This window comes from Microtus ochrogaster, linkage group LG8 (genome assembly GCF_000317375.1).
Source record: "Microtus ochrogaster isolate Prairie Vole_2 linkage group LG8, MicOch1.0, whole genome shotgun sequence".
Lineage (NCBI taxonomy): Eukaryota > Metazoa > Chordata > Mammalia > Rodentia > Cricetidae > Microtus > Microtus ochrogaster.
Window position 1 is genome coordinate 25697036 of NC_022033.1, and position 19637 is coordinate 25716672.

The 19637-nt window shown below is 47.4% G+C and overlaps 1 protein-coding gene across 1 annotated transcript in view; it reads left to right on the plus strand.

Moving 5' to 3' along the window:
• Positions 1-12371, plus strand: part of Ccm2l (CCM2 like scaffold protein) — a 25596-nt gene extending 13225 nt beyond the window's left edge. The window contains exons 3-10 of the mRNA XM_026787180.1: positions 218-301; positions 390-573; positions 1368-1822; positions 4328-4463; positions 6459-6522; positions 9021-9150; positions 9625-9763; positions 10563-12371. Of these exons, the coding sequence (XP_026642981.1) occupies positions 218-301; positions 390-573; positions 1368-1822; positions 4328-4463; positions 6459-6522; positions 9021-9150; positions 9625-9763; positions 10563-10867 (1497 nt within the window). The 3' untranslated portion in view covers positions 10868-12371. The remainder of the gene's footprint in view (positions 1-217; positions 302-389; positions 574-1367; positions 1823-4327; positions 4464-6458; positions 6523-9020; positions 9151-9624; positions 9764-10562) is intronic.
• The last annotated feature ends 7266 nt before the right edge of the window (positions 12372-19637 follow it).

Sequence of the window (19637 nt, forward strand, 5' to 3'; positions counted from 1 at the left end):
CAGATTTAAGATGGTCTCTGACTTCAAATGATACAATCAAGAAAACCCTTCACAGGAGTGCGCTGCTGCTTGGGTTTGCGTTGATTCCATGTGTAGTCAAGATGACAACCAAAATTAGGCATCACACTGGTTATCATTGAGATTTCAGCCTGTCCTGCATTAACAGGGAGGCTAGAATCTCCCATGGCTTCACGGTGACCTCCCATTTCCCATCCAGTTCCTGGGCCACCTCACCTGGGTGACTTCCTCACTGAACTCCTCCAGCAGAGATGAGCTCCTGCAGCTGCTAGACACCGCCAGGGTGAGGCTCTGCGGAGGAGGGAGGAGGGCAGGGTCCCCTTCCCTTACCCTAGTACCTGGGGGCTCAGGTGATCCGACCCACCCCGCAGCAGCTGAAGGAGTTGCCTCTGAAGACCACGCCGGAGCAGGACAGCATCCTGAGCCTGTCCGCCCGCTGCCTGCTGCTCACCTGGCGGGACAACGAGGAGCTCATCCTGCGCATCCCCACGCACGAGATCGCCGCTGCCTCCTACTTGCAGGACGACGCGCTGCACCTGCTAGTGCTTAAGACTGGTGAGGTGCGGGGGAGGGGAGTGGGAGGCCAACCTGCAGTGCTGGGACCACTGAGTGAAGGGCACCAAGGATGGATCCGAGGCTGGGAGAGGGATGGCAGAAAACCTGAGCACACTATTCTGAGACTAAGGGGACTGCAAAAGAAACCATAGGCAAGATCAGAGAGCCGGGGATTGAAGATGATGGTTGGGCAGCCTGACCAGATTAAGGAGGTTGGGTAGGGCGAAGTTGAAGTCCTGAGTTCAACACAGGGCTACCTTAGTAGAGTTCAATTTAAAGGGGGGTCATAAAAGACATAACCCCTTGGTTCTGACAGTAGGGGGCACCCTCGGGCTAGGGGAGGATTCTGAACTTGTAGGCTATTTCAGTCAGCAGTTTGGGGGAGGGACTGAAGATAGCAGGGAAAGTCGCATTGGAAGGCGGGAATGCTTAGACCAGGGTCACCATTCAAATGAAGGGTACGGAGAAGGGACAGCTTGGTCCACCACCTTCAACTCAGGAAGTAGGTCTAAGAGGAAGACCACTAGGGTGTGTAGGGGGAGCGGGGGGCGGGAGGGTAGAGGGTGTTGGAGACGACTACGTTACCGCCACCCTGAAGGTCTGGGACCGAGCCAAGGCTGGAGGCGGAGTCTATAGGCCCAGGGTGGGTCCAGAAAGTCACGAAGTCAGCTCCCGGGCATTGGTGCCGGGCGGAGCCTTAGTGCAGGGACCCCAAAACTGTGCGGCGGCCTTCCAGGTGGCCTCCGAAGGCCGCAGTCTCCTGCTGCTGACCTCCCATCTCCGGCCTCCTCTAGGTCTGGGCGTGGACCCGGTGCCTGCTGGCGTGGACGCCAGCCCCGGGGGTTCGGGGCGCGATTCGGGCCCCCCGGGCGCCACGCCCGAAAAGCGGCGGGTGGGCACGGCGGAGCGGCGCCACACCATCTGCAGCCTGGACTGGCGCATGGCGTGGGGAGGGGGCGCCGGCGCCGAGGCCCGGGCGGCGGGCGGTGGTGGCAGCCTGGAGCGGCAGCGCGCCGGAGCTCGGGCATCAGGCAGCTGGGAGCGGCGACAGACGTTCAGCGGCAGCTGGGAGCGGCGGCACGCGGGCGGCGGCACGGGCAAGCCGGGTGGCAGCTGGGAGCGGCGGCAGGCTGGTGGCGGCGTAGGCGGCAGCTGGGAGCGACGCCACCCAGGCCCCAACCCGCTGGATCCCCAAAACCCGAGCCCCGATGCCTACTGCAACCTGGTCATCCTTGCTGTGGCCAACAGGGTGAGCGCGAGGCAGTGTTGGTACTACTATATACTAACAGTCAAAATCGCACTAATCACAACACCCACAAGTGAAGCACCCACTCAAGACAGGCATGGGGCACCACTAACACTTTATCCCCACAGCAGCCCCTAGGGCAAATACACCTGTTCCCATTCCTTAGGGAAGGATGCAGGCTCAAAGTTTAGGTCCTGCGGAAAGCAGATGACTTCAAGATTAGAACGCAGAAAGTTCAAAGCCTTACTCTTAGTAACTAAGGTAGCTACCCAAGGCAGAAGCCCTGCCATCATTCTTGTCTGCCCTGCCTGTCACCTCTCTGTCCCCATTCACCCTTGCTTTCACACATTTGAATATAGGGGTGTGTGTGAGGGTGTGGGTGTGGGTGTGTGGTTTTTGTTTTGCAAGACAGGGCTCCTCTGTGTAGCCCTAGCTGTCCTGGAACTCTCTCTGTATCTCCGTATACCAAGCTGGCCTCAAACTCATAGAAACTGGCCTGCCTCTGCCTCCTGAGGCCTTCACCACCACTGCTTGGCTGACTTCATAGTGTTTATTGAGTACAGCTGTGTGGTCCACCCTGGCTAGACGTTGTGTGTGTGGAGGTGAGCAAGCCACTGGGTGTTCTCCCCTAAGGAGTACCCAGTCTAGCAGGCGCTTTCAAGCCCTGAGCCTTGCAAACATTTCCTCTGTCCCAGGGCCCTGGGCCCTCTCTGGACAATGAATGTGCCTGTCTGCAGGGAGAGGTGGCCAGTCCCTGGAGCAGCACAGTGGCTCAGGTCCCCACGCTGAGATACCTTCTCACTTGGCATCTGGCTTCTCCTTCTCTAGTTTCCCCCACTCCTACCGCAAGCTCCTTCTTAGAAGCTGGTACCTCCTTTTCTCTCCAGCCTCTTAAAGTGGGGGTTGTCCAGATGCTATCCTCAATCTGCTCCCCTTATCCACACTTGTTTCTAGGTGATTTAGACCCTGCTGCCTTCTAAAACCCAAAGAACACCCTGAAATTCGTCTCAAACCAAATCTCCACTCAGCCTGTCTTTTCCAGGGTCTGCTTGTCATTGCAGCATGAATTTGACCCACACTGAGTTCCCAGTCTCCTCCCAAACCTGAAAGCACCTTCCTCTCCATGTTTCATTAAATGGTAGCTCCATCCTTGGTGGCTCAGGCTAAAACCTTGCAGGGGCCTTGGTCTTTCTTTCTTTCTTTCTTTCTTTCTTTCTTTCTTTCTTTCTTTCTTTCTGTCCGTCTCTGCCTCTGTCTCTGTCTCTGTCTTACTTACACACACACACACACACACACACACACACACTCAATTTACTCTGTCAATAAATCCTACTGGCCTTGTTTTTAAATATATGCAAATCCTCTGCGCCGCACTGCCCATACCCAGCTTCTCTTGCAGGGCAAATGATGTCTTGCTCCACCCCTTTGGCTCAGACCTTTCTTATTCTGTACTCTACTGCCACCTCCCACACAGCTTCATCCTGGAGACTTGATTAAGGTGATGAGGACATGAAAAAGGACAGACAGACACATATACAGTAAAGCTAGGATCTGATGGGTCTTGCTGGCGCTCTGATAGGAGGTGAGTGGTCTGTGTGATAGGGAAGGGAGGAAGAGACCCTGTTTCAACAGGAAAACTTAGTTTGTGCTGTTTAAAATGAAATAAGGAGAAGAAATGGTCAGTAGAACCAAGGGCCTTCGAATTGGGTCCTAGACAGGCAACAATGTGCCTTAGCTATCCCCTCTACTGTGTGGGCTTTAAGGCTTCGGTCCTGACTGGGTGGTGGAATGAATACGTAAATGAGTTGCTTCCCAGGGGCCTGAGCTTCTGGTCTCCTGTCTGAGACACAGCAGTCCCAAGCACACCAATCAGAGCTAAAACTCCTGGTGCCAGCATTAACTATAAAATGGGGTTCCTATCTAACCTGTTTACTTACTCTAGGGTCATGGTAAGTTTCGGCCTTGGTATTAATATCTGTACCTGCCATGACCATAGATACCCATCCTGAATTACATTTTAGTTTTTGTCTTAGGCTTTTTAGAGGCAGTATATTTATAAGCATGATCTTTTTCAATCGTGAGACTATTATAGCATTGCTTCCATTATTGCATTGGGTGCCCATAGCTGTATATTGTGTTCGGTAATAGTAACAGCACTGAGCCTAAGATTTTGATTCTTTGAAATGTCCCATCTCCACCCGGGACTTCAGCTGCTGCCCCTGTACAGTAAATTAAACAAACCCTATGTTAGATAAATTTCATGATAGGCCATGAATCCCCTGGAAATCTGAATGTACTTTAATGGTAGAGGAGTCAGAGTCGCCTCTGAGTGACGTAGAAGGGTCATAAGAACAAGAGAGGAGCCATATAATTTCGAGAGGAAATGTCTTGAGTTGACTTAAGGGAGTCTGAGGTGGGGTGTCTCAGCACTGGCTCACACTGCCTGTGGGGAAGCAGGGCTGCCCTGATGGTGGGTAAGAGCTGAGCTCTCTTCTTCCCCTGGACCAGGATGCTGCTGAGGAGTCCTGTGCACTCATCTGTCAAGTCTTCCAGATCATCTATGGGGACCAGAGCATCGAGTGTGTAGACCGGGCCGGCTACCACTACAGACCTACGCCTAAGCGGCCATGGCTCTCCAGCTGCAGTGAGTATCCAAACTCACACAAAGCACCGGGAAGGCTGGATATCCTGAGTCAGGGCTGATAAAGGCTGTTAGGGGTTCTGAGCTGTTCCCCTGTTCTAGGGGTCCACTTAAGAACGTCCATCTTCATGATGACCTCTTAAGAGATGATCAGGTTGTTGTCAAGTTTGGGATGAGTTTGAACTTGGGCACCTGAAACTTCTCACTTGTTTTGGGTGTGCCTGCTTTGCAGTTCAGCTCGCGCGTTATGGGCTAACTGAGCCAGCTCACTGCAGCTCGTGTGTTGTCTGCAGAGTAACTGAGCCGTCTCACTCACTCCATGAGGCTCCTAGATTGTCATGTCTGAATTAGTCCATGTATGCAATCAAGGACTGGAACCAAAGTGAGACTAACAGGGGCATTCATTGAGTGGCAGTGATGTGCCAAGCACAATAGCAAGGTGCCAAGTCTTCTTGAGTCTTCATAGCAACCTACTTGCCTCATTCACCTAGCACAGGACTGAACACACCACAGAGATAGACAGGCAGTCTTTGGATAAATGAAAACCACTCAGATCCTGGGCTGGTGAGATGGCTCAGTGGGGAAAGGTACCTTCTGCCAAGCTTGACAACCTGAGTTCAATCCTCAGGACTACAGACTGGAAGGAGAAACTGAGTCCCAAATGTTGTCCTCTGATCTCTACATGGGCACCATGGCATATACAAACTCAAGTCCAATAATATATATACAAAAATATATAATTTTGTGTAATTAAAAAATAAAAAACTTCTCAGAGCTAGACATAATGGCATAGGCTAATAGTCCCCAGCTCTTGGTAAAATAAGGAGCAGAATTTAAGGTCAACTTGAACTACAGTGTAGAAACTTTATCTCAAAAAAGAGAAGGATCTAGGTATGGTGGTGGTACACATCTCTAATCTTAGCACTTGGGAGGCAGAGGCAGGCAGACATCGATGCATTCAAGGCCAGCCTGGTCTACATAGCAAGTTCCAGGCTAGCTAGGACAACATAGTGAGACCCTGTCTCGAAAGGAAAAGGGGCGAGGAGCCTTTCTGAGGCCCTGTGGATCCAGTTTTACTATTAAAAAAACATTGACTGTCAGAGTAGTCAATAGATTTTCACAGGTCACACAGTTGGTCAGAGTCAGAATCTAAACCCAATCTGTCTAGCTCCAAAGCTTCTATCTGCAACAGCCTCTCTGTGGGCTATCCTCGAGGCCACTGAGTGAATTCTTCTCTCCGCAGCCTGCTCTAGGGTGGTCTCTGTTTGCACAGCTCCAGCAGCTGGGGCTCTGGTCTTCTGAAGACCCTCCTACCTGCAGCTGTGCCTGCTGGGAAACTGGGCTAACTCATCAGATCCCATGTGGAGGAACGAGAGCACGTATCTGGTAGTCGACAGGTGCTTTCATTCAACAGACATTTACCAAGCACGACTGTCTCGGGCCCAGTTGTAATCTGTCTCGGGCCCAGTTGTAATCTGCAAGAGGTAGTGATGGTGGGCAAACTGAGACATGGCCCTGCCTTCCTGTACCTTGCATGGGATAGTCACAGAGATAAATGTCTAACCACAGACAGTGTTGTGAGAACCTATAATGAGGAACTGGCCTCTGAGAAGTCAGGGTGACCAAGTGACCCCGAGTGAGCTGAGATGCAAAGCCATGCGTGGGCAGATGAGGAGCAGACTGAGGAGGAGGCACAGTCTCCACAAATAATGCTACTTTTCTTTCAGGCTCCCAAGCCTGTTCCCCCTTGCAGAATCGTCCTGACTCACCTAAACACACACATGCCAACACTTCCCCATTGGCTCCCATCTGCCTCCCTGTATCCCAGCAAACTGGCAGATGCTAAGAGGATCAGTGAGGTCAGTTGCCCACGGTTGACTCTATGTTGGGACTGGACCAGAGCTAAATCCCAGGGTGCCACTAAGGTTGGGGCTTCAGGGAACTTAAGCTATTGGTCCCTGCATGTCACTCTGACACTTCTTCTGTCTGTGGTTCCAGGTGAAAGCTGTCGCACAGATGGGACGTTTGCCTACGACGCTGACTTGAGCTGCTGCAGCTCCTTGTAGGTATCACCTTTGTCAGGGATGCCCCTACCCAAACAGGGCCACTCCTCTAGTGTGCAGGGGGGAAAGGGACCGAACCCTGATTTGTGTGAGGGGTAGGAGGTTAGCAGAGCTCCAGATAGACCCTGAGAGACCTAGAGATGCCGGAACTCAGATCTGGGTTCCACAGAGGTCTTCAGGTTTAGTGACCTGCAGAGTCCAAAGTTACAGCTAATGCTGGAAACAACATTGGTTTACTTTAGTGTTGGCTCTGTATAATAGAAAACCCTGAGGAGGGTAGGCTTGCAATGACATAAACTGTAACAAGAGTTCAGAGCTTCCTGGTCCTCTGGGCCCCAGCCTGTCTTCCGGTCACAGCTTCCTCTTCACCATCCTCAGAGTGACCTCATGGTCTAAGCTGTAGCTGCAGCCATGCAACAGCGCACCAAGAGCCTCTATAGGGAGGATGGAGGCCAGGAAGTACTTCAGCGTCACCATGCATGCTTAGCATAGCAAAAATCCTGGGCTCCATCCTAGCAACACACAAACCACACACACACACACACACACACACACACACACACACACACACACACGTCCCATCTAGCTTACACTTTAGTAATTGGAACTTGGCTGCTTGGTCAGAACTAGCTGTAAGCAAGAGTGGAAAATGGAGGCTAAAACAGCATTCTGGGTACCGGGGTTGTAGCTCGTAGCTCGGTTGGTAGAGTACTCCTTCCCTAGCTATGCACAAAGCCCTGGTTCAACCCCTAACACTATACGAAATGATGCACAGCTGTAGCCTCTGCACTGGGAAGGTAGAAGCAAGAGAACCAGAAGTTCAAGGTCACCCTGGCTACGTAGTGAGTTCCAGACCAACCTGGGATACATGAAACCTGACTCAAAAAAAAATTTTTTTTTAAGAATTCTGTTAAGAATATTGCCCTTCCCAGTTTGCTCAGGATTAAGGAGTTTCCCAAGATATGGGATTTTAAGTTTAAATCTAATAAAGTCCCGATCAGACCTATAGTAATAAGTCCTGTTATTAAGGACTCTGGTGTTGGCAAGTAATATGCCCTGTCCCCACTGTTGTTATTATTGGCCCTACATTTGCCTTCCTATGCCTGTGTGTGCATAGGCTAGTCCATAACCAACATGAATTGGCCGAGGAGAGCAAAATCACACAATGACATGCTTGCTGAGCTGGCTGTATGCTGAAAAGTATGTCACTGGCTTTTGTTGGCAGCTATGTGGCTGGTTATCTATCACAAAGGACATATGACCTGAAGTGCTTTGCAAATATTAGTTCCTGCCACTTTCACAGTAACACCAATTTTCATCATCCCATTTTACAGAGGGAAAAGCTGAGGTTTAGGGAAACAGAGTTCAGACCGCAAACTGCATAGACCTGGGCTGTGAACACAAGTAGGCTGGGATGTGACCTCAGAAGTCTACACCCTTGCAGGGTCTCTGGTCCCAGCATTTAGGAGGTGGAAGCCAGAGGATGAGAAGTTTGAAACCCACTTCAGTTACATAATGAATTTGAGGCTAACCTGGGCAGCATGAGATCATAAACAAACAAACAACAAAAAAAGCAAAAAGAGTACACACTCTTGGCCAGGAAGCTATGTTGTCCTGTAGCTAATAATAGAAAGTGATTCTGAAACAAATTAGAAACAAAGCGAGGCAGGAGCCCAGCGTGAACATCCTATTTTAAAAACAGTTGATAAAGAGAACTTCCTACGAGGGGTCGGAGGTGCACCTGAGTTGAGAGTCTGTTTGCCTAGCACATTAGAAGCCCTGGTTCCAACCCCCATCACAGCATAAACCTGGCTTGGTAGCTCATGCCTGCAACCCCAGTACTTAGGAGGTGGAAGCAGGAGGATCAAAGGTCCAAAGCTAATCTCAGCTGCACAGAGAGTTTAAGGCCAGTCGAGGTCATGTGCGACCCTGTCAAAAACAAAACAAAACCCTTCACGATGAGCCAAGCAGCCTGGTTTACAGAAAGGACTCCAGAAGGCGAAAGCAAGGCCCATACAATTTAGGACAGGAGGCAACCTGCATTGAAGAGCAGCTTCCTGGGTTATGGGAGAGTCAGAACCGGGCCTTTCTGAGGAACCAGGAGGGCTTCCCAGAACTGGTGATAGTTGAGCTGGGAATAAATAGGACAGGGCATTCACGCAGAGAATTAGCCACACAGGAACAGCAAGGATTCAGAACACACTCTTAGGGGATCTGTGACTGTAACATGAGCTGTGAGAAAGTGGGGAGGAGAGAGGATTCTAGGCACAGGGAACAGCATGAGCAAAGGCCCCAGATGGGTTAAGGAAGGCAGTATGACCAGAGTTCTGAGAGCAGGGGAGAGCTTCAACGATTCTGGGCCTCATGAAGGGTCTTGGAGGGCAAGATGAGATCTAGGAAGGGGCCTTGAGCCCTGGTATATAGGCCCAAGCAACTTTAACCTGCCCTAGGGAAAGGAACAGAGGTTGGTGAGGGTCTATTCCTCCTGTCTCTGCAGCAATGGCTCCCAGGACACATTTGAAGCATGTTACAGTGGCGCATCCACACCGTCTTTCCACGGCTCCCACTGCAGCAGTACCGACCACAGCAGCTGGGCCTTCGAGCAGCTGCAGGATTACATGGTCACGGTGAGTGGGGCGGCAGTGCTCCACATATGCATGGTGCATTGCAGGAATCGTCCGTGAGCGTGCAGAGGCCAGGGAGGGAGGTGTGGTTAGGAGAGGCAGGCTTAGAAAAGCCTTGACTGGCATTAGCCAGCACAGAATGCTCCAAGCACGGTTTTTTTTGTGCATTTTTGTCTTTGATCTTTTTGACAACCCCAAGTGGCGGGGTGTGGGGGGGGGGGGGGTTGTCAAACTCCCTCCTTACCCTAAGTGTAGAGGAAGAAAGCAAGAGTCAGACCACAGAGATGGTCACTAAAGGATTGGGGCTCGGGAAGCTGGATACACATCCCATTTCTAGATGCAAAGAACCAGATGTTCTGCCAGAAGGGGGCAGACTGGACCAGGCAGGCTGTCAGAGAGAACTCCAGCATTTTCAGCAGGAGTTGAGTATTGTTGTGCTCTGGGACTGGTCTCCAAGGGTGCCCCTTACTCCCACAGCTGCGGAGTAAGCTGGGTCCCCCTGAGATCCAGCAGTTTGCAATTCTGCTCCGAGACTATCGCCTGGGGCTGCCTATCCAGGACTTCTGTGCAGGGCTGCAGAAACTCTACGGAGACCGACGGAAGTTCCTTCTCATTGGTAAGTCCCAGCACCCCTTGGCTCCAGGCATCCCTAGCCCAGCACCACATGGGAGGGCTTTGTTCTTCCAGCTCCTAAGGCCAAGACCTTGAGACCCTGGGACAGAGAAGGAGAGCAAGAGTATTGACAAGGAAAAGGAATTTCGGAGAGACAGCTGACATGAACAAGGCTAGCCTAGGGTAGCAAAGCACACACACAAACACACACAGACAGCCTGTGTGGGCTCAGCCTCAGAGAGGCAAAGGAAGTTGTCTAAAGTCACACAGCTAGTGGAGGGGGTTCATAAGCACCACAGGAATAATTTTGGCAGCAGACAAGATGTGTTTGGCAGTTATCATGAGCCAAGCATGATCTCATAGACTGTCCCCACTTCTTACTTTGTGCCCATTTTCATGAGAAAAAACTGAGGCTTAAGAGTAGCAAAGTAAAGGAAGAAAATCAAAGAGCTAGAAAGAGCCAGGAGCAAAACCAATGTATATGGGCCTCAACGTGGGAAGTAACTGCTGTTACATTTGCACCAAAACAGGTAAAAATATCTGTTTTTGCAGGTGAGGAAAGTGAGGCTTGAGTTAGTTATTTAACAGAGGCTGTGTAGCGAGGAAGTGGGAATGTAACTCTAGGATTATACTAAGCTAGCCAAAATGTGGGGAGTCTTGGGTCATTTGCTGTTTCATGAGGTTAAAAAAATAATCTTAGGTAAAGCCACACTGGCAGAGACAGGATTTGAACTCAGTCTTCCAGAGAGGGACACTCCACAGGCTAGCTGAATGAAGGAATCACCTTGCCATGTATCCTGTAGGGATGCGGCCCTTTATTCCAGACCAGGACATTGGCTACTTCGAGAGCTTCCTAGAGAGTGTGGGCATCCGCGAGGGTGGCATCCTCACCGACAGCTTCGGCCGCATCAAGCGCAGCATGAGCTCCACATCAGCCTCTGCCGTGCGCAGCTACGACGGGGCAGCCCAGCGGCCCGAGGCACAGACCTTCCACCAGCTGCTGGCGGACATTACACACGATATTGAGGCTCTGGCCCCCGACGACGACGATGTCTACGAGGATGTCTCCCCAAGCGGGGGCGACCAGGGTGAAGACAACTACCTGTAGCCCTGCTGCCCGCCTCAGCTCTTGCACACTTGCTTGTGGGACACCCTCCTGCGAGTGCCTAGATATCCTGGATTCCCATCTGTGCCTTCTAGGCTTCTGTTCCCGCAGATGGATTTCCAGGGCTTAAATTTCTGCAATACTGAGAAAGTCCTGCAGGTGGCTTTGCTCTAGGGAGAGCCAGACCCTAGAGTTCTCTGCAGGATGAAGAATCGCTCCACCTACTGGCCGACAGAAAAGATTTCCAATTCAAGCCCTTGCTCTCTGCACGCCGTGGTCAACCTCAAACCAGGACCATTTCCAGAGCCCAGAGACATCTCTTCGATTTTACAAGCCGAGAAACTGAGAAGCTTTTTGTTGTTGTAGTCTGGGTTTTTTTTTTACTTTTCTTTTTAAGGAATGGATATGAGGGAATGCCCCTGTTCTCGGATATCGCTATCCATTTCCATATCTATACAATAATTTCCATTTCACTCTCCTCACAGGTGGTCATGGGGATGAATGGAGGTCAAGACCTCAACGTTAGGTCAAGACCTTAGCCTAGCATGCAGAGGCCCAACAAATGTTGTTTCCTTCCACTTGGAATGTTTTCTGACTCAGTTTCTCTATCCCTCCTGGGAGCAGTGGGTGGGATGAGCTATCACAAAGACTGAAGGAGTTTCTAGCTTGAAGACAAAGCAGGACTGGCCTTCGCAGTGGTCTCATAGCCTGGCCCTGTGCCCAAGTCCCAAACACACACTCAGGACTCTGCAGACGCTTGCCCTGGAGCTGGGCAAGACAAAGAACTGTGCAAGCAGGCTCTGCTGTGAGCTATGGAGGTTAAGACAAGGCCAGCCCTTGACACATCCTGAATGAGGACAGGGAGCCTTGAGAGGGGGCCAGATACTTCAAGAAGAGATGAAAATATGTCTGCAAAACCTCGCAAAGCCTTCCATGGCCAAATTCAAATCATGTGCTCCCTGGGACTGTGCTCCAGATTCCCTCTGGGTTTGTGGCCAGTTCATGCAAGGCTCTCTTGATATTCTGCTCCATCCCTTCCCATCCACATTCTTCTCCACACCACAAGCCCCATCCCTACAGTCAAAACTCATCCCTGTCCATAAAACGCACAATGCTGTGCCAGGAAGATTTCACCGTGAGCAAAGCCCCTACCGCAAAAGTATGATGACCTGAGTTCAGATCTCTAGCACCCATATAAAAAGCCAGTGTGGCCCCCTATGTCTTTAACTCTAGCTGGGGTTGTGGGTGCAGAGAGTAGCCACTAATCAGTATGTATGGGTGAGAGACCCTCAGCCCAGGAAGATGGCTTAACTTATAAAGCACTTTCTGCATAAACATGGCTACTTGAATTCCAGGCACAGAACCCATATAAAAGTAGAAGAAGGAAACCACCCACTCAGAGCTATCTTCTGACCACACATGCGCACGGTGGCGTCCTCACCACCGCCCTGCACAGACACATGCACAGACACTAATAATAATAATTTTTGGTTAAAAAAAGACCCTTTCTTACTGGGTAAGGCAGAGAGAGACTGAAGAAGACACTCAGCACTGACCTCTGATCTCCATCTGCATGCAAGTGGATACACACACACACACACACACACACACACACAGTGCAATGCTGTGTGCACATGAACACAGCATAAGTGACATTGGTATGGGTTCTAATTCCTCGGCTTCTATTCATAAAGTTTGTAATTTGGGTTGGATGGTCAGTGTGTGGTATTTTGTTTTGTTCTTGTTTTTTTGGTGGGATCGTATTGTGTCATCAAGGCTGCAACCAACTCAAGATCCCCCTGCCTCTGTCACTTGAGTGCCTGAATAACAGGCGTACGGTGCCATGCCTAGCCCACTCTGTAGTGATTTTAAGATCCAAACATATTCTTATGGGAAAATCTAGCTGATTGCATTCAACACCTGCTAGATATTCCAAGTTAATCATTCCCTCTATTTCTCCATTCCCCGGATGATGGCCCCCAGTTTCCTTTCGACCTCTCATACTACAAACACTGCTATGATGAACATCTCTGTAGTCAGCCCTTGTGGACTCACGTGATGATTCCTTTGAGCTCTGCCAGGAGTGAAATTAGTAGATCCCAGACATATGTGTTTAAATTTCACAAAACCCTTCCAAAATAGCCTAGCCATAGCTTTCAAACAATGCTTTTGCCTTGTGCAATCATCTGTTTCCTTATAATGCCTGACTTAATTGTTCTCTATCAATTTGGATGTGGCAACTAAACAGGACTCAGCCTCAAAATAAAAAAGCCTAAGAAATACTGGTGCTGTAGGAATTCCTACAGCCAGTAGCCTTTAAGTTACACGCCCACTTGGGCGTGGCCTCTTCGCTCCCTCTCTCTTCCTGCTGTGGGATTCCATTGCTGTTCCTACCTGTGGGATTGGTTGTTGTTCTCTGTTCAAGCAGAGGACTGTGATCTGTGAGTCTACCCCTAAATAAATAACCCTTTATTATACTCAATTCTGAGCTAGTATGAGATTTCTTTTTAGCGGCCATCTTCATCTGACATCCACTTGGATCCGAACTTCACACCTACCAGGTGGACCAGTCTAAAAGGCCTAAACAGCCCACAGCCCAGGTCTCCTACCCCCACCTGCTTGGCTTGCTTTCACCTACTAAGTGATTTTTTGTAAAACCCCCACCACAGCGGAGTGCACACTGCGACTTGGAAATTTCCCAAGCTCACGCACATGTCCCCCTCCCCACTGCCATGTTCCCTGCCACACAGATCTGCCAGGTCCTCTAGCACGAGGTAATGCAGAAATTGATCAATTATTGATTGGTAGTGTGTTGAAGGCCTCAGAATTCACAAGAAACATTATGTCAATAGCCAAGTTTTAAAGAAAGTGTTTTCTATTACATGGCAACAAGCTAAGGAGATTATAAAGAGATGTCCTACTTGCTCTTTTTATAACCAAACACTGCTACCTGCAGGGAGTAACCCAAAGGGTACTCAAAGAAATGAAATCTGACAGATGGGTGTGTTCCATTTTGCAGAATTTGGAAAATTAAAATGTGTACACCACACGATTGGCATTCATTCAGGTTTTCAATGGGCAACTGCTTTGAGCGCAGAAAAGGCTGATTCAGTAACCACACATTGATTAGAAGTTATGGCCATCATGGGTATACCTGCACAAATAAAGACAGGTAATGGTCCAGCATATGTGTCTAAGAAAATGAAACAGTTTTTTGCTTATTATAATATAAAGCATATTACAGGTATACCAAACAATCCTACAGGTCAAGCAGTTATAGAAAGATCAAACTGAAATATAAAGGATATGTTAAACAAACATAAAGGAATGGAAAATACCCCCAGAAATAGATTACATAATGCTTTACTAGCCTTGAATTTTCTTAACGCCAATGAGAAAGGAACAATAGCAGCAGAGAGACATTGGATAATAGAAAAATCTTCTGAATTAAATCAGCTAGTGTTTTTCAAGGATGTGTTGACCTCACAACGGAAGCCAGGAGATGTGCTACATTGGGGAAGGGGTTTTGCTCTTGTTTCAACAGGAGAAGAAAAGTTATGGATACCATCAAAATTAATAAAGATTTGGCTTGAAAAAGAAAAATCTCTTGAGAAAGAGAAATGATGGCTCATCCACAATGGTGACAACCAATCAGGTGGTAAGGAAACCTCATAAGGGTTTAAGCAAGGTTCTGTTCTTGTCTTTGCAAGAAAATACTCATCTTCAGAAAGTCAAGAGACCCTGGACATCTAGAGGCCTAAAGAGGAAAAGATAGTTATCCAGATAGGATCACCAAGCAAAGAGAATTATGACTTATGAGGACAGGTCATCTGATGTCCTCAATCTCTAAACATAAACTAGAATGATAGTCATGACTCAGTTAAAAATCAAAGCCAGCTTTGGAGTTGGACAATGGTTCTGTCCTTCTCTAAGCTCAAGCATGTTGTTAAAATAAAAATTCAGAGTTTCTGTCTCATGTCAGGAGTCATGGGACAGAAAGAAGAAAGAATTTAGAAAAATTTTATTTTTCTTTATGCCTATTTTTGTCTCTATTGTACCTTTCATTGAATATATGTCTATATAAATAATGTTTAAGTTTTCCACAATGAACAATGAATTTTTCTGCAGAAATCTTTGAAGTTTCCAGGAAGAAGATGGGGCCCCACAACAACAACTTCACCTGGTTGATATGATATCATGATGCTGATAGCGCTACTGTAAGACCTGTTTAGATACCAGCTGCTCAAGATGGTTCCAACTTGGTTAGCTGATATGGTGCACTTTTTTACAATGGCCTGGCCAGAACTCCAAATTGGAACCTCAGAAAAACCCTACAGAATACTCAGAGACTATTTGCATTCATACCAGACAATAATCTTGAAACTTAACCATCATTTTACTTTCATAATATTACATAGAAAGAACATCGCCCCCATGACAGCTGAAAGTAATTCTAGAAGACAGTGCCCCCTCTCCCAACAAAGTTTGTCTTCAGGGTTAGGGACATCAATTAGGGGTTGATTATAATTGGTATAAGGTTGGGAATTGGGGGGAAATTATGTAGGCTCAGGGATCTCTTTGAAAAAAAATGGAAATTGGTTGGGATAATAGATTAGTGTGACCTTACTCACACTAATAATAATAGTGAGTAATAGAGTGAATACTTGTGAGCTATTATTTATAGGCAATTTACATTGTCATAGATTCTTGTATATTGATACAAACTTAAATTATATTGAATATGTTCCTATTTTCATCTACAATATTTGTATACCTAGGCAAAGTTATTTTGTCATATTGTATGCATGCATGTTTCTACCTCCGCTTAAGACATTTTGTATATTGATACAATTTTAGGATATATTTATCATATTGCAATATACATTTCTACCTCTGATCAAGATACTTATACATTGTTTACATGTTGAGGTCATTGTCCTCATTTGTTGCACAGTTGTGTAAAGATTGTTTAATATTCTAATATGAAGTCTTAGTCTTTAACTTATATAGGCATTACGAATTATAGGTCAATAGTCATCCATGTTTGTCACACTTATAGTTAGAAATCAGGTTCTTTAGATACATAGACATTGTATCCTGCATAAATAGGTACTCTTCAACAGCTTCAAAGAGCTGTAGAATATGGCATTTAAATAACAGGGTTCTGTTGATGTGAGACACGATTGCTCCTGGCAGCACCCATCTATTCCTGAGAGAATGTTGAGCACCGAAGACATTCCACTTGGAACTTGTTTTCTTCTTGGCAAAACTGGCCTTTGGGCAACAAACTGCCCATACACTGACCGCTGACAAAATGCACAATGTCTGGACAGGACAAACAAGATACAAGAAAAAAGACTGTCCAACCTTGCCAAGACAGGGTAAGATGGTTTTGAAAATTTTCCTGCCTCTGAAAATGGTCTGTCAGTTACTCTACGCCTTAGCCAAAGTTGGTTGCTCAAACACTGCAAATGAGACTTTGGGTGATTGCCCAGGTAGCCTGTTGTCTCTGTCATTTGTTGCACATTTTGAAAGTTGCTTGATTGCACTTCCTGCTTACTCAAGTAATATTATTTCCCTTCTAGGGTCTTCAATGGGGTTGAAGACTAGCTAGTTGTAGTAACTTTCATGACTTGGCCAAGTTATTTATAATACAAGACTTAAACTCCTTAGGAAAGGATGATTATTGAAACATTTATCACATGTTTCTTGATATTGTTTATGCTGGTTGTAATTCTAATTTTTATACCTAATATTTGGGGGTTTTTTGTATATAATTTTGTGTTAGGCTTAGAACCCTCTTATTTAAGCAAAAGGGGGAGGTGCTGTAGGAATTCCTACAGCCAGTAGTCTTTAAGTTACCTGCCCACTTGGGCATGGGCTCTTATACTATAAATGCCTATGTAAAGTATGGTTGCTCTCTCTTCTGGCTGCGGGATTCGCTTGCTGTTCCCCATTCAAGCAGAGACTGTGATCTGTGAGTCTACCCCTAAATAAGTAACCCTTTTTTATACTCAATTCTGAGCTAATGTGGGATTTCTTTTTAGCGTCCGTCTTCATACTGAGATATAGCTCAATAGTAGAATGTTTGCCTAATGTGTATATGACCCTAAATTTAATTCCCAATAACACACACACACCAGACAAGTATATATTTACCATGCATTCTTTATTTTTGTGTTAATCTTGAGATTTGTTGTTGTTGTTCTTGTTGTTGTTGAGATAGTGCCTCATGTAACCTAGGCTGGCTTCAAACTTCTGATCCTCCTAAATTCTAGGATTAAAGATGTGTACAGCCCCATGCCTGGCTTGTGCAATGTTGAGCATCATGAATGCCAGGTGAGCATTCTCCCAGCTAAGCTATATCCTGACCCTGAGATTTGGGGCCTCCTTCTGTACATACTGGACATTGAGCTTCCTGCTCTGAACTGCTCCTTTACTGCTTGCCCACTTCCACTGGGTTTCCTGTGTTTTTTACATTCATTTGCAAGACTAGCATTCAAATTTTAGATGTCACTTTAGTGTTGGGTATTGGTGTTCCACATATCTTCTCCCAATATGTTGCCCATCGGTTAAGTTTCTCCATAACATTGATTGACCAACTTCAGTGTGCCTCTGCTCCTCCAGGAGGGCTTGCTGGAACAGACTGTTGAGCCACATACCCGGAATTCTTGACTAGGTAGGGTAGAGGTGGAACAGGAAGTTTACACTGCCAATCTGAATTCTAGTGGTGCTAGTGACCTGGAGAACTCACATGGAGAGCAGTTAGCCCATGGTGCCAGCTATTGAACAAATGTGTTCTTAATATCAAAGAACATGCTCTTTAAGTCTGATGTTGCCAGGTGTCTCTCCTTACCTTATGAGTGAGTTGCCTGGAGATCAAGGAGCCATGTTGTACAGTGAACTACAATCTGGACTGAACAACAGAGTACATCTTTTCAGCCTCGCTCCTGCCTTGCCTCCTACCCTAAAGGATGTGGCGATGCTTGGTGACACTGGGTCTGAGGCCTGGGGTCTTAGGAAGTTGCTGAGGTAAACTGCTTCTTTTAAAGGCCTTGGGCTTTTAAGAACTCAGATTTTGCCCATAGTCCTAGCCAGGGTACCACAGTAGCACTGTGAGAGACACTAGAATGGTTCTTACCCCATATCTCTGAGGATGGGGCAATTTCCCTCACAGGCAGAGAAGTTCATGCTTGCCCCAGAAATATTGTATTATTAAAGTCATGTGACCTCTTGCTGCCAGAGGTCCTATGGGTCTGGCTGGGGTAGCCTAAGCTTAAGCAATGAGCCTAGGAACTGTGGCCACACTTCCTGCTATGACACAAAGGCATCCTGTCAGGGTCACTTCTGCCCATGGTTCAGTTCCTGGCATCAGAAGAGGGAGAAATCCCCAAGGGTAGGGCAGCTGGCTCCCAAAGATTTCTGGGGATCATTCAAGTGTGGAACTCCATCACCAGTTGGCTCCTCTGGGGAGTTTGATCCAAATGGTAAGTTATGGTAAGATTAGTAAAACTGTCTCTCAGAAAGTGTCCCCTACATGGAGATCTCTCCTACCTAAGGGCACTACAGCTTCCTCCTCCTGCCCTGTTTCTTTCCAGCTGGAGACACATCTTCTGGGACGTGTGGCAGGGATGAGTGCCGAGGCCCCTGCCATTTGATCCTCAAGTGTTTAGAGAACACCTTCTATGCTAGACAGTAGAGGGAGACAGAGCACGTCTCCTGCCAATGCAGCTCCTGGGTGTGGGGGTGTGGGTGGGTGGAGTGGCACATGTAGTCTGGAGGGAGATCTCAATACAAGCTGAGTGTGGTGGCACGTGATTGTAACTTCAGCATTTGAGAGGTTAATGTAGGAGGATTATGAATTTGAAGCCAGCCTGGGTATGGGTCTGTCATGGATGATGACGGTGATGTTGATGATGATAGTGATGATAGTGATGGTCATGACAGTGGTGGTGGTGGTGGTGATGATGGTGATGATGATGGTGATGTTGATGATGATAGTGATGATGATGGTGATGGTGGTGGTGGTGGTGATGATGATGGTAGTGATGATGATGGTGGTGATAATGATGACACTAAGTGGCATTATAAAGTTTCTCAGTTATAAAACCAAAGAGAATTTTCTGAAGAATCTGGAAAGGACTTTGAAACAGATATGACTTATGAGCAAGACTTTCTATGACATCCAAGGCAGGTGGACAATGGAAAGGGAGAATCTTCTAAGCAGGACCCCCAGCATGGGCAGAGGCAGAAAACTCAATCACTTGTTGGTTCCCAGCTGCTCAGCCCCAAAATAATCACACAGAAACTATATTATTAAAATCAATGCTTGGCCCATTAGCTCTCGCTTCTTATTTGCTAACTCTTACATCTTAATTTAACACATCTCCATTAATCTGTGCATTACCACTACCAAAAGTTTCAGCACATCTGTCTCCAGCAGTGTCTCCATGGCTTCTCCCTCTGACTCTGCCTCCTTTCTCCCAGCATTCAGTTTAGTTTCCCCCACCTACCTAAGTTCTACCCTATCAACAGGCCAAAGCAGTTTCTTTATTCACCAATGGTATTCACAGCATACAGAGGAGAATCCTAATCTCAAACGAGCATGGTAAGCAGATAAATATGAGATGGTGGAGGATCAGACCGAATGGGTTTGAATCCCAAAGCTGTTATCTGCTAGTCAGGTAAAATTGGGTAACCTCTTGAACATTTCTGTTCCTTGAGTTCCTTATCTGTAAGAATGGAGATAGCAGCACATCATAAATGGAGCATT